This window comes from Solanum stenotomum, chromosome 12 (genome assembly GCF_019186545.1).
Source record: "Solanum stenotomum isolate F172 chromosome 12, ASM1918654v1, whole genome shotgun sequence".
Classification (NCBI taxonomy): Eukaryota; Viridiplantae; Streptophyta; class Magnoliopsida; order Solanales; family Solanaceae; genus Solanum; species Solanum stenotomum.
This window is the reverse complement of record NC_064293.1, coordinates 43,504,951-43,518,684: the sequence shown is the minus strand read 5'-3', so window position 1 is coordinate 43,518,684 and position 13,734 is coordinate 43,504,951. Positions and strand designations below refer to the sequence as shown.

At 34.4% G+C, this 13,734-nt stretch overlaps 2 protein-coding genes across 3 annotated transcripts; one reads left to right on the top strand and one right to left on the bottom strand.

Annotated features, from left to right (window-relative positions):
* Positions 1–3,063: 3,063 nt before the first annotated feature.
* Positions 3,064–5,945, top strand: LOC125848411 (uncharacterized). Its single transcript, XM_049528265.1, has 2 exons — positions 3,064–4,001; positions 4,766–5,945. The coding sequence occupies exons 1-2, from the start codon at positions 3,178–3,180 to the stop codon at positions 5,613–5,615; spliced, it is 1,674 nt and encodes a 557-aa protein (XP_049384222.1). The 5' UTR covers positions 3,064–3,177; the 3' UTR covers positions 5,616–5,945.
* Positions 5,946–6,460: 515 nt separating this feature from the next.
* On the bottom strand, positions 6,461–8,563 carry LOC125848713 (protein PLASTID MOVEMENT IMPAIRED 2). 2 transcript variants are annotated; one of them, XM_049528639.1, is made up of 2 exons: positions 8,386–8,563; positions 6,461–8,290 (listed from the first exon to the last, which is right to left on the bottom strand). In XM_049528639.1, the coding sequence occupies exons 1-2, from the start codon at positions 8,479–8,481 to the stop codon at positions 6,548–6,550; spliced, it is 1,839 nt and encodes a 612-aa protein (XP_049384596.1). In that variant the 5' UTR covers positions 8,482–8,563; the 3' UTR covers positions 6,461–6,547. The 2 variants fall into 2 exon arrangements, with proteins under 2 accessions (XP_049384596.1, XP_049384597.1); XM_049528640.1 differs by having other exon boundaries at positions 6,461–8,287; positions 8,386–8,558.
* Positions 8,564–13,734: the final 5,171 nt, after the last annotated feature.

The following is a 13,734-nucleotide window of genomic DNA, read 5'->3' as shown; positions in this document are numbered from 1 at the left end:
TTATATTATTTTTTGACTTAATTTTCAAACATGTAAAATTTTATATTGACAATTAACGACCATGTGCAAGGGCTGGGCTGGTAGCCTAACTAACTAACTGACCAAATCAGAAATTGAATTAAAAAGGTATCTTAAATAAGGTGAGTTAGCCTACTAGATTTTATATTTTATTGTAAAAGGAAATCTTAAGTCTTAAGTTATTGAATATGGATCGTTTGGATTTATGTTAGAATTAGTTATGTTGGATTGATTATCTAGCTAGTATTATTTTTAAATTGTTTGATTTGCTTATAAAAATATCTTTTATTTTATTTTATGGAAAGCATTAGTAACCAAACAAAGGATAAGAGGGTTCCTTCAGCGTTTGTTTTAGAAGTATTAGAAGCAGATAAGGGTGGAACTTTTTTTTGTTAGATATATCAGTAATAGTTGTATTATTACATGATGTATAAATCTCGTACTTAACTTGGTCTATATATTACAAGTAATGTGGTTGACCCTATTGTAAAAAAATTGATAACCAAACAAAGGATAAGAGGGTTTCTCCGGTGTTTGTTTTAGAAGTATTAGAAGCAGACAAGGCTAGAACACTTTTTGTTAGATATAGATGTATAAATTTGGTACTTAACTTAGTCTATAACGCTACAAGTAATGTGGCTAACCCTTTTGTATCAACACATATCATATACATAATATTATCTCATCATGTTAAAAAGAAAAGATATTTATCTCGCCCGTTGACTTTCTTTTAACAATTGCTTACTAAAGTTTACAGTGAGCAATTTGTAAAATTGACCAGCCTATATATCTATATATAAATCCCTCTTGACATATTATATATACTCTATTTATAAGTGTTAGTATTTAAATGAATTGACAAGTTCAAACTTAGATCGACGTGGAAGGATAAGATTGCAATCTATATTTTTACTACGAATTGGACTTCATCTATTATACTATGCTATTTGCATCGTTCATTGTTAGCCTAACTACCTAATTCAAAGACATTAATTCTTGTTAATTGTATACCATCAGCACACTTGTTAATTCAAGTTGATTTATTTGATACAGTCATCTTTTATGTATATTTATATACTATACAAAGAATAGATTTTTACACCTAACTTAACTTTAAAAACTAATTTATGAGTCCAAGATCGAGACCAACAACTTTTTATTTGGTTTCTCACCCGGTGTCCGGAGCTCACATTGGAACTCGTAAATTCGGATTGGTTTCTCACCCAGCATCTGGAGCCCACATTGGAGCTCTGACTAAATTCGGATCGTGCTCTACAGGCCCATTTGGGGTGACGCTCCCAACAAAATTTCCCCATACCCAGGACTCAAACTCGAGACCTCTGGTTAAGGGTAAAACAGTCCCACCACTGCATCACAACTCATATTGGTGAGACCAACAACTTTTAAATGCACATTTGATATGCGACTCCAACAATTTATGTATATTAGTTTAATTGTGACTTAAATATTGTAATTCTGAACATATCAATTGAGATATTAAAATTTAAAAATTACAAAATATAAAAACATATTTTTATTCTTAAAAAGAGGCTAAAAACAGAAGGTAGACACACTAATGAAATTGGAAGCAGACAAGCAGTAAAGTAGGTTGTACAATAAAAGTGTGACAAATAGATTTATAATGAAGTAGTGTGTACTAAAAAGGAAAAACAAAACTCTCAAGTAAATAGTGGGTCATGTTCCCAGTAAACAATGTGCATTGTCAAAGGCAAACCACGGCACCATAATTACATCGGCCTTCAGCCATGTCAACTTGTACTTTCATTTATTCCAGATATCAAATAAATATGTTCATCAAAATTAAAATAGATAAAAATAATTATATAATATTTTGGTATCTATTCCAAAACATATAATATTTATTAGTACTATATAAATAATTTGAAAATATACATTTTTTCTATAAATAGGAGGGACAACCAATATAGATTGTGATGTCAGTGATGAGACTAATTTATCTTAATTAGAGATTTCAAATTTGAACATATGAATATAGAGAAAATTATGTTAGAAATACAAATGTGTCACCCCTAACAAATTTTGCAATAAGCAATTCAAATTTAATCGAACATACATATTTAACGCTGAATGAAAAAATAAAAAAAATTGAGAGGGAGGAGGGGGAGGGAGTAATATTTAAAGGGAAAAACTTTAGTTTCATCGTACTCTTGCTCTAGTTATTTACCCCACCACATGCATTTACCAGCTATTTCATATGGCATGCCAACTCAGATTTCACTGTAACATTATTCACTTTTTCTTTTTCATTTTTATGTGTTCCACAGTAATTTTTCATGATTGTTTATTTTCCTTTATGATATTCCTTGGTCTCGTGTCATATATATAATATGGAGTAATAAAATTTACTTTGACATAGAAAGTGAACTAAGTAATAATTAATAATTAACTTAAACAAAAAAGGAACTAATTAAATTATGTCTTATAAATAACTTCCCCTATAAATAAAAGATTATTTAAGATAATTTACCAATAACTAACTTTTCTAATATTTTGTATTGTCTCAATATAAAACCAAACTCATATAAACGGAAACAAATGAAATTTTATCTACTTTCTTGACCAGTCTATTGACCCAAAATGTTTGACTCAAGTTTAGCTTCCAATTTTTATTTGGGGTGTGATCGAGGTTTTTCTTTATAATTGACTAATTATCTGCATGTTCATTTTATTGGTAAGAATTTAATTTAGTTTTATAACAATTTTTTATTTCTCCTATTTATTTTTTCTATATTTGTGTTGATATATTTTTTTTTTTGAATTTTGTGATCTTAAATATGTATTGGTGTGAAAAGCTATTAAATACAATTCACAGACTTAAAAATAAAAATAAAAATAAATAAATTGGAATAAAAAATAATAGTACAACTTTTTTTCAGTTTTTAAATAAATTTAGGACAAAAAGTTGGAGGGGAGCATCCTTCGTGTAAAATCTTTTATTTTGATGAGTCGTTTGAATGTTATTATCAAAACAAATCTAAAGATTTTCCAGAAAGCGAAAAAAAAAGAAGAGAAGCAAAAAAGGGTTCCTTCTAAAACCACCAAAATAAATCCCCACACTTCCTTAACTTTCGCACTTTGTTCTCAACATACCAGATCCCGCCACCGTATACGCCTAAAATGGACCCACCATCACCGGCTCCGCCGTCTACCGCCACCGATTCCCTCTTGGACTTACCACCTCTTCCCACTCCGACCACCAAGGTCCGCCTTTTATGCAGTTATGGTGGACATATAGTTCAACGTCCTCACGATAAAACTCTTTGTTATGCCGGCGGTGACAACCGTGTCGTCGCCGTCGACCGTCGCACCACCATTTCTTCTCTCTCCGCCCTTTCTGCCCATCTTTCTCGTACCCTTTACGGCAATCGTCCATTTTATCTCAAATACCAGCTTCCTGACGAGGAACTTGATTCTCTCATCACCGTCACCACCGATGAGGACTTACAGAACATGCTCGAAGAACACGATAGGACCATCACTGCGTCTGTTACATCTTCCCGTATCAGATTATTCCTCTTTCCCGTCAAACCTGAATCGTTGGGTTCGGCCCTACTTGATTCTAAAGCTGATTCTTGGTTTTCTGATGCTTTGAATAATACTCGGATCGCTAGAAGGGGTCAATCAACTGATTCAGGCTTTGGTCATGAGTTAATCGGTTTTGAAAATTTGGGTGGGTCCAATTCGGTTGTTTCTTCAGAGGGACAGGGTGATAATTTGAGTACAATTGGAGGGAGTGCTGGAGATGCCAAGCAAACATTGGATTTTGGTGGTGGTTCAGTGCCTGAGTCTATGGTTTTGGAGACTAGCTCTTCATTTGGGTCGACCAGTTCTTCCATTTCTATGTCTAATATACCTGCTATTGGAGTTCAAGCCGAGGATGGTGGTGTCAATTTGCTGGACAAAAGAGTCAGAGTACCCTCATCATCAGCTTCAGTAGAGAGGTACTATTTTCTTTTTCTATTTGATGTTACTGTTTGTTTTCTAGTTATGCTATTGGAGTCATTGATAGTATGTAGGTTAACAAAAGTTTAGATTTTTGGTTGACCTACTGGTCTGATGGGTTGAGTTCTGCACCAATACTTGTGTCGTATAAGTAAGTAAGTATTTTTGTTTCAATTGAATTCTACTTCTCTGTGACAATAGAAGAGAAGGGTAGTAAGGTGCTGAGGAACATATTGATTTATATTTTTGACTCACAGGGTTCTTTGATTTTCACTCGAAGAAGAAAAAAAAAGACCTTGTTAAGAGCTACAAATTAGTGTAATGAATCCACAGTAGAATTTCGTTTGGGATTAACTGACAGCCCTCCCCAAAAAGAAGAAGAGAAATCCATAATTTTCTACAGTGTAGTACCTCCAGGTAGAATGCTTTGGCCTGTATTCTAGTTTGTTATGCTATTTGTATGGTTACTGTAGTTTTATGAACTGACGGTCTGTTCTCTGGATTGCTTTAGTTCAGTTTATTCACTTGTAAGCCGCTCTTTTCCTCTTTATTATTCCCAGAAGGAGACATCTAAGGTTTCTTGAGCTTATGAATCTATATGCTCAAGTTAGTGGTGGCCTTTTCATTGATTGCTCGTTGAGAAATACACTTAACACTAAAAATAAGATACATGCATTTATTTGGATCTGTTCCTTACCTTAGGTTGTAATTATCTCCTCTAAAATCTGTACTTATGGGCCTCTGTCTTGGTTAATTTCCACAGCGATAGTATCGTTGGAAGTACGGGTTTTCAACCTAAAGTTGGAATTCACCAAGAGCCACTTATTCAAGTTATGTCCAGTATGGCCTCCCACAGTCTCTTCGAAGCAGAAGGCTCCAACGCCAATCCCTCTCTCATTCAGACGCCAAAAATGGTTCAGGTTTCTGGGTATCCACTACCTCAGACATTGGATGGGAAGCAGCCCCAACCTGGAATGCAGTATGTTCATGGTGGTGCCTGTTATGTACCTCATTATCCTAGCGGTCCTTTGCCAGTATCATCCTGTTATCCATTTTATCAGGTTCCCATGCAGCAGCCACAACAAACTCCTTATCCTCTGAATCAACAATACCCAATATATTTAGTTCCTGTGCAGCAAATGCAATCTCACAGTATGTCAGTGCTGCCCAACATTAATCATGCAGCAGTGATGGCGTCCAATCTGCCACCCTTGCATCCACAAAGTGTCATAAACCCTCCATCAGTAGCTTATAAGGAGGTCATGGCGGCTCAATCAGTGCCTGAGTCGGGTTCAAAAGTGTACACGACTGTCCCAACAGCATCACTACCCATTAGTGCGCCTTCTCAGACTCGGCAACAATGTACTGTCCTTCCTGAACCACAGCTTATTTCCCAACCTGTCTCAACTGCATCAGTTCCTGCTGCAAATGATGCAAATGAGTTTGATGATGATCTTGCATACAATCAGATATATAAATCTCAGCCTCCTCCACCTTCTTTCATTTCCCAGTGCCAAACCATTACAAAGGGGGCAGCAGTATTACTGTCAGAGTCTTCCATGCAGATGCACAGTAACAATGTAATGAACCAGGCACCATCACATTCTCAGTGAGGCTGTGAAAAGAAGATCAAAAGTTTTGATAGTGGGATCATCTTTTGTTATAGTTCACAAATTTTAAGATTTATTCTTTCATGTTGTTTGAGGCACATAAACCATAAGTTTTTCTTGTGTAGTTTGTTTGTCTCTTTATTTAATATTTGTTAGGACAATCCCCATACTCTGAATACATCGACACCCAAAAAGAGAAAAAAATTGAAGAAAGTTAAACAGTGGTGAAGACTGAAAGTAGTTGTTTTTGTTTGTTTGCATCAGAATATATGTGATGAATAACAGTGTGTGTTTTACCATAAATATCTGTCTATTAATGGTTAGAAACTTTTCCGCCTCTGCTATTGCTTGTTAAGTGAATGCTCATCTGTTACTGGAGTTACCTTATTAATGTCTCTAGGGAGGCTGAGGCTGCTTAAGGGTAGTTTTATTTGGCCCTGTGACACGTCCTAAACATGACACTCGTATTCAAGAATGTAGTTGTACTCGTATCCCTCCTATTGAAGTAACAGTGCCTGTGCAGTGTATCATGAGAACAAGATGGTGTGTATATCTGAAGACATACATTAAAAGGTGTACAGGACAAGAAGATTAATTACTTGCATTATTAATCTTCTCTTGTGCAGAAGTTTCATTAGTTGAATAAGGATTTATCAAGATCACCAAATTTTGTATCTGTTGAACCTTTCCAACTGGTGGGGACAAAGTAAAACAAGTAAAATTGGGTGATGTTGTTCTGATGTGAAGTCTGTGAAGAGTTGGTTTCTTGTGTGAATTTTCTCGTTCTTGTTATTGCTCTCACTATACAGAATCTCAGGATGAACAAGCCATCCATCAGAGAAAACATGCAGAGACAAACAGCACTAGGATTCAGTGGGATCGTATCTCTTACATCAGAAAACTTTGGCAAGTATTTGCAGCTGCAATAATATAGCTTACAGGTTCTCATCATTGCTCTTGCTAATAAATAACTTAGCTATGTTTGGTATTACCTTTCTTCTTCTCCTAACCGCGAAGGAAGAAGCTCTAGGTGTTCGAGGTGCAGGAGATGCTGACTTTCTGAACTTAGCTCGTCTTGCTGGTGTCATTTTTCCACTTATTGAGTTGGATTTTGTACGTGAACCGTCCTGAGATTGTTCCAGGTCTTTTCCATGTATCTCCTCCCATTTCTGCAACTGCATATCGACCAACATCCTTACAGAAGGTGAATGTTCCACTTTCAGGCCTTTTTGCTCTTCTTCCATCTTAAGCTCTTGGATTTCCTTTCTGATGGCCTCTGTCTTCATTGAGATCTCCTTTTCACTTGCTTGCAAAGCTTTTACCCAAGCCTCAGCCGCTTCAACTTTCTTATCAGCAATTTCAACTGCCTGTCCTGCACGTCCTTTTAAGTACTCATACTCAAATCTTGAAATAGTTATTGTGGAGGTGGAAGCGGATGCTCTACTTTTCATAGTTACATCAGTAAGTCTTTTTAGGTTGCTTAGGACAGTAGCTTCTGATAATTTGATTGTTTCAAGCTCTTGTATTGCAGCTTCCCATCTTTCCTCGGCCAAGACTGTTTCAGATTGTGTTTTCTGAATTTCTTCTTTGACTTTTGCAGCTTCCTCAATGGCAGTCACTCTTTCTTTCTCAGATTCTTCAGCTTCATTTGTCAATTGTTCAAGACTGAGCAATAAACTTGAAGCAATAGAGGTTGCTTTTCCTTCATTGTCTGATGCAGCTTCCAGTTTAGCTTTTGCCCTCAGAAGCTTCGTGTTGAGGTTCTGAATTGTCGAGTCTGCCTTGTTTCCCTTTTTCTTTAATTGAGCTGATTCCTCAGAGATGCGTTTGAGCTCATTCCTCACAACGTCCATTGAAGCCATGAACTGAAAGCTGTCTCTTTTAATGGAAGCTAGTTCATTCTTTGCTGTCTCCAACTCTTGTTTCAATAACTGCAACAATGCTAAGTCTTTTTCCAGGAAATCAGACCCGAACCTCAAACTCTCGTTTTTCTGAGTCCATCTGTCCATTTCCTTGACTTGCTTCAATTCACTTTGCAAAACTTGGACATCTGAAGTTGTCGAGGCCAGCTTTTCTTGTAGCTCCTCTGATATCTGAATTTCTTGGACCATGTTATCTATTTTCTTCCTGTTCTCCTCCATTGCTGCAGAATGTTTCTCCGCGTCTTCCCTTCTTTGAACTTCAATTGCTCTGAATTCTTTAATAGCCTCTATTCGAGCTAGCTCAACTAGCACGAGCTCTTCATTAAGTTCCTCAACCTCCTTCCTTAATGCTTCTACTTTGCTTGAAAAAGTTTGCATTTTCAAACTAGAGGTTTCAATTTCTTGCTCTGCTCTTCTTTTTTCTTCTATGATAGAAGCCATATCTTGTTTAAGCTTAATCAGCTCTTCTTTTGCATATCCCAACTCTGCTACTACTTTGGAGTGCTGATTATTCTGAGGATCCCCCCAATTTCCCCCTCTTTTTGCCGTCTTTAGTTTCTCCAAATCTTGATTCTGGACACTTACTCTTGAATTCAACTCTTCTATCCTTGAACTTAGCTCCTTCACCATCTTTCTCGCGTCCAAAAGCTCAGTTTCTGCTTGGGCTTTTTCTACCTCTGCAACTTTTCTGCTCTCACCGAGTCGCCCCATGTCCCTTCTTGCTAGGTGAAGTTGGCTGGTTCTTGCATATGGCTTCTGATAAGAGTATGCAATACTAAGGTTAGTTCACCAAAAAAGACTCAAATATGGTGAATGTAAATTGGGTAAAACATATACTAGTAGTATTATACCTCTAAAGACTTCATAATTGAGGATTGGTTCATTGCAGAATTTCCTTTGTACAAATCAATGGCTGCCTTTACTGATGACCCTAAGCTCTCTTTCATGAAACTCTCCTCCCCTTTTGGATTGCTCTATAAATTGGCATCAAAAGAGAAGTCACTCCTTAGATGGAGCTCTGTCTGCTGCTGAGACTGTTGAAAACAAAATCTTAGAATCTTCATATACACATGTCATAGAACTATATGTACAATATAGCTAGAAGGAGAGCATATTTACCTGGTAATGGTTGGTGGAAAGTACATCAGAAAAATGGTTCATCAGTATGATTCTGGAATTGCCAGCTGGAGCAGGTGTTATGAGCTCCATAAAAAATCCATGAAATAAAAGGAAAATTGAGGAGGAGGGATAAAGCTATTGATGATTGGCTGCTATTACAAGCAAAAATCTTGTCTTTTCCTCAAGGGCAACTCAACTATCAATCTAGTGGCACAAAATGAGTTACTTACCCTTCACCCTGTCTATTTAGCAAAACAAGAGAGTTTTTTTTTTTTTTAATCAGATTATCCTTAGTATTAAATAATTACATTACTTTTTTTTGAGTTTTAAAGCATTGTCAATAAGTTAATTTAATAAAATACACCTCTAATTAAAGTTTTCTTAAGGTGTGTGTCAGGTCAACATGAGTTCAGTAATACAAAATGGAAGGAGGAGTAGTATCCTTTTTAATTTTTTATAACCTGTCGGCGTATTTTATTTTTGGTTTTTGAAAAAATAAAAAATGAGAATTGTTTTTCTAAATCGTGGCGTTTGTCTCGTCACTTGATTACTCTTGCCTTGCTGCACGTAAAACCCTCCACAGAAATGTAGTTGACTATTATTCTACATCCACACATAGCATGAGAAACAAAAACACTTGTATATAGTTCTTAATGACACGTTACAATTCAAAAGTCTGTTTATAGCCATTCTTGAGCTATCAAAACTATTTCAAAAGTCCTTTTCATTTTATTTTTTAAAAACTAAACAGCTTTCCAAATGGCGTTTGGTTGAAAGAATTTGCCCAAAAATTTGGGAATCAAACATTTCTGTCAACAATTTTAACAGATTTAAGAAGTAGGGGACCAATGTTTCAGTACAGAACAAGTATTGTTGCTACTCCCCCAGTATGTTAGGGTGCATGAGTCGCCACATCGTGAGATTCTAAACCATATGGACGGTGTTAGTAGAGGTTTAACTACTATTTCAATTTGATAGTATTATAATATGACGGTGTTCATAATTACATATTTATAAATTTAACAAATTTTTGAATAAATATCTATACTATTTTTTTCTATGACCGTGATGTTCAAGAATCAAGCCAACTTAATTTACATAAACATCTGTCACCTCCGCTTAATCACTTTATTCACCATTAGGTAGGGGTGGCAGGGGGACCGGGTCGGCCCGCGATCGGTCCGAGAACCGGCTCGCCGGACACGGTCCCGTTTGAATCTCGCGGGATGGGGCCTTCAGGATTAGGGGACCGGTACCGGTCCGGTTCACCCGTTGGTCCCGGTCGACCCGGCACGGTCCCGGCCCGGATGAACCGGCCGGTTCACGGGATCCCCTAATAAATATTTTTTTATTTTTTTATTTTTTTTTAATTCTATCCGTTGGGCAACGGCTAGTGGGCCTCCCCAACGGATATTTTGACAGTTTTTTCCCCCAACCAACACCCCCTACCACCCCCACTTTCAATAATTTACTTTAAACCCTTAAGTTATTATAAATACACTTTAACCCACGTTTAATATTATAAATACCCCTCTATCCCTTATTATTTCTTACAAAATCATATATTCTCTCATCTATTTTTTATATTCTTTCAAGTCTCAACTCTCAATCTTAAGTCTCAAATCTCAATATTTTATTCCATTTAAGTCTCATATTAAATCATAATACATATCTTTCAATTCTAAGTTTTCATATTATATATCATAATATATATAATTCTCATATTTGCTATCAAATATTGGAGTTCCAAATTACAAGTTACAAGTTACAACAAACTACAAGCTTCAAGAATCGGTTATAACGTCTGCTATTAACGCAGACGTTTGGTACATTCGTTTCATAATATTTATATTTTATTTTTCGTCATTAATTTTTGTGTTATTATTATTTTTATATTATACTTTACATATAATTAAATATGAGTTCTAACAAAAAAGATACCGGTAAAGGAAAAGAGAAGGAACCAAGTGCCATTAGTAGATTATTTAATTTTACTAAAAAAAGTAGTAAGGAAAAAAATAAGAGTAAATGTGGTGGTACTTCTAGAGTTAGATTTAATACAAATGATTCTACTTATGTTGATGATACTTCTTATGATATTGATTCAAATGCTCAACTCGATCATGAACTTTTACAACAAATTTATGGTGATAATCCTTATCTTGATGAAAATTCAGGTGAAGAAGTAGAAGTTGGTTCGGGAGAAGATGAATTAGAAGATACACCTACTAGTCCGGTGACAAATGTTCCAAATGAAACTACAAATTCAACGGAGCAAAATTATGGACGCCCACCCCTTATACCTCCTACAAGGGAGAAGGTGAAGTATCAACGCCCTAAAACTTCTGTTGTGTGGCAATTTATGACTTTAGATAAGGAAAATTCTATTGCTATTTGTAATAAATGTAAGCAACCTTTTAAACATAAACAAGGTGGAGGTCAAGGTGGGACGGGGGGCTTAAATAGACATTTGTTATCTTGTGTGCCGATTCAATATAAAGAAGCTAAATCATTAGCCAATAGAAAAAAAGGAATTCCAGTTAATGATTTTGATATTAATGTTAATGAATCGGTAGGGGCTTCTAACATGGTTCAAGGAACATTAGATCCTTCTAACCCCAGTGGTCCACTAACACAACGTAAATATAATAAGGAAAGAGATCGCGAAAATTTAGCTAAAATGGTTTTTGTTTGTGGTTTGCCTTATAGTTTTCCTTCACATCCCGGTTTTATTGAATATATTCAACAAACTTATAATCCTACTTATAGAGGTTTTTCAAGAAATACTGTTAAATCTGATGTTTTTGTATATCAAGGTAAACATTGTCAATATCTTTGTTGTATATTTAGCATATTAGATTGTAGAGTGTCTATAACTTCAGACGTGGGTCATAGTGTTAATGGACGTGATTATTTAACTGTTACAGCACATTAGATTGATCATAACTGGAATTTGCAAAAAAGAATTTTAAGTTAAAAAGAATGTGTAGAGAAAAAAATTGGTGCATATTTAGCTTCAAATATTTTGAGTGTTCTAGATTATTACATGTTTATAGATAAAGTAATGTCTGTCGCATTAGATAATGCATCTAATAATATAAACGTTGCTAGTATGTTAAAAACTAGATTATGTCCAATTGATGATAATTATTTTCATGTTAGATGTGTTGCACATGTATTAAATTTAGTTGTACGAGATGGTATTTCATTATTTAAATATGGTTGTATGAAAATTGAATATGTTGTTGCCTAGATTTTTTTATGCTCAAAGAGTTGCTGGAATTAGGGAATTTAATGAGAGTTGTGTACTATGTGATTTGCCACCAAGAAAAATTCCGAGACATATTAAAACAAGGTGGAATTCTTTTTACGAAATGTTTTCAGTTGCTTACGAATATAAAAGACCCATACAAATTGTGTTTAATGCTAATAATGTTAACCCATTAGAGAGAATATGTGAAGAAGATTGGGAAGAAACTAATGAACTATTAGAATTTTTAAGACTTTTTTATGATGCTACAATCATGTTTTCTGAAATTTATTATCCTACTATTTCATCAGTATTAATAAATATTTGTGTTATTTCAATTCAATTTTCTAAATACAAAAAGATTGAAAAATTTAGAGTTGCAATTGAAGGTATGATTGAAAATTTTTTAAAATATTTTTTCCTATTCCTCAAATTTTTTAACTGCTACTTTACTTCATCCTGACTATAAATTACGAGGTGTGCAGGGACTTGTTGACACTTTTTATGATACTTTAGAAATTTTACCGAAAAAAAATCCAACTTAGTGAAATGTGTAAGTCTAGCATAAAAGTAGAAGCAAAAATTTTGTATGAAAAATATATAACTACAGGAAATACTTAAGGAGAAGTGGTCAAACTTCTAATTCTCAGAGTAAAGCTCAAATTTCAAGTTATATGCGAGGTTTTCTTGGTCTTAACTCTTCTAACCGTGATGATTTTGAAGAATATCTTAATCAATCTTTAGAAACAGTGGAAGACGGAGATGACAATAAAGAATTATTAGCATGGTGGAGTAGACGAAGCGTTGCATTTCCAATTTTGAGCAAAGTGGTTCGTGATGTTCTAGCTATTCAAGCTTCACCAGTTGCATCAGAGGCTGCTTTTAGTGCGGCAAGGTTTCAACTTGGCGATCATAGACATTCATTGGCTGAAGAAAGTTTGAAAACATCAATTTTATTTAGAGATTAGGTCAACGCCGAGAGGAGAAATTATAATTTGTCAAACTTAAGTTCCAAACAAGAAGCTTGGATTAATGTGGTAATTGGATCTAGTGATGATGAATTAGAGTCACAAGAGTTTCTAGCAAGTTTGCCAACACCGGAGGATGTTACCGTCAATATGATACGAAATTAGAATTGAATTTTAAAGGAGAATACAAATATTAGATTACATCCGAGAACTAATTGAAACAGAACCCTTTTTAGAAGGTGGCTGCGTAAATTAGTTACTCATCTAATTTGTAACAAATATTAGTTTTACATATGAGAACTTATTGAAATAGAACCCTTCCTAGAAGGTGGCTGCGTAGATTAGTTACTTCACTAATATTTGTAAATTGTAACTTCTAAGTTCTAAATTGAAATTAGATTTTATTGAATAAATTTGAAGGCTTTATTTAAGTCTTTTTTTATATAACTATTGTCTTACATTTTAATTTTAATTTTAAAATACTAACTCCATTAATATTTGTAAATTGTAACTTCTAATATTTTATTGTTTTTTGTATTAAATCAAAACAAAAGACTGCATCATTATTTCAAGTTAAATTCTTTTAAAATATTTAAAATACAAATTTGAAATTTGAAATTTAAAACTTGAAACTTGAAACTTGAAATTTGGAATTTGGAATTTGAAATTTGAAATTTGAAATTTGAAAATTGAAATTTGAAGTTTGAAATTGAAATTTGAATTTTGAAAACTTAAGCATTATTTATTAGCTAAAAATGTTATTGAAAGAAAATCAAATAAACTAAAAATGTTATTCAATAACATATAATTTCAATACAAATAAATAAGTATATAAAAAATAAAAAATCCCCCGTCCCGTCCCG

What these genes read in the sequence shown, in the direction of transcription:
- LOC125848411 (XM_049528265.1), top strand. Translation starts at nt 3,178, where the DNA reads ATGGACCCACCATCACCGGCTCCGCCGTCTACCGCCACCGATTCCCTC. An exon ending in TCATCAGCTTCAGTAGAGAG is followed by an intron (nt 4,002 to 4,765) that starts GTACTATTTTCT and finishes TAATTTCCACAG; the next exon opens with CGATAGTATCGTTGGAAGTA.
- LOC125848713 (XM_049528639.1), bottom strand. Translation starts at nt 8,481, where the DNA reads ATGAAAGAGAGCTTAGGGTCATCAGTAAAGGCAGCCATTGATTTGTAC. An exon ending in CAATTATGAAGTCTTTAGAG is followed by an intron (nt 8,291 to 8,385) that starts GTATAATACTAC and finishes TACTCTTATCAG; the next exon opens with AAGCCATATGCAAGAACCAG.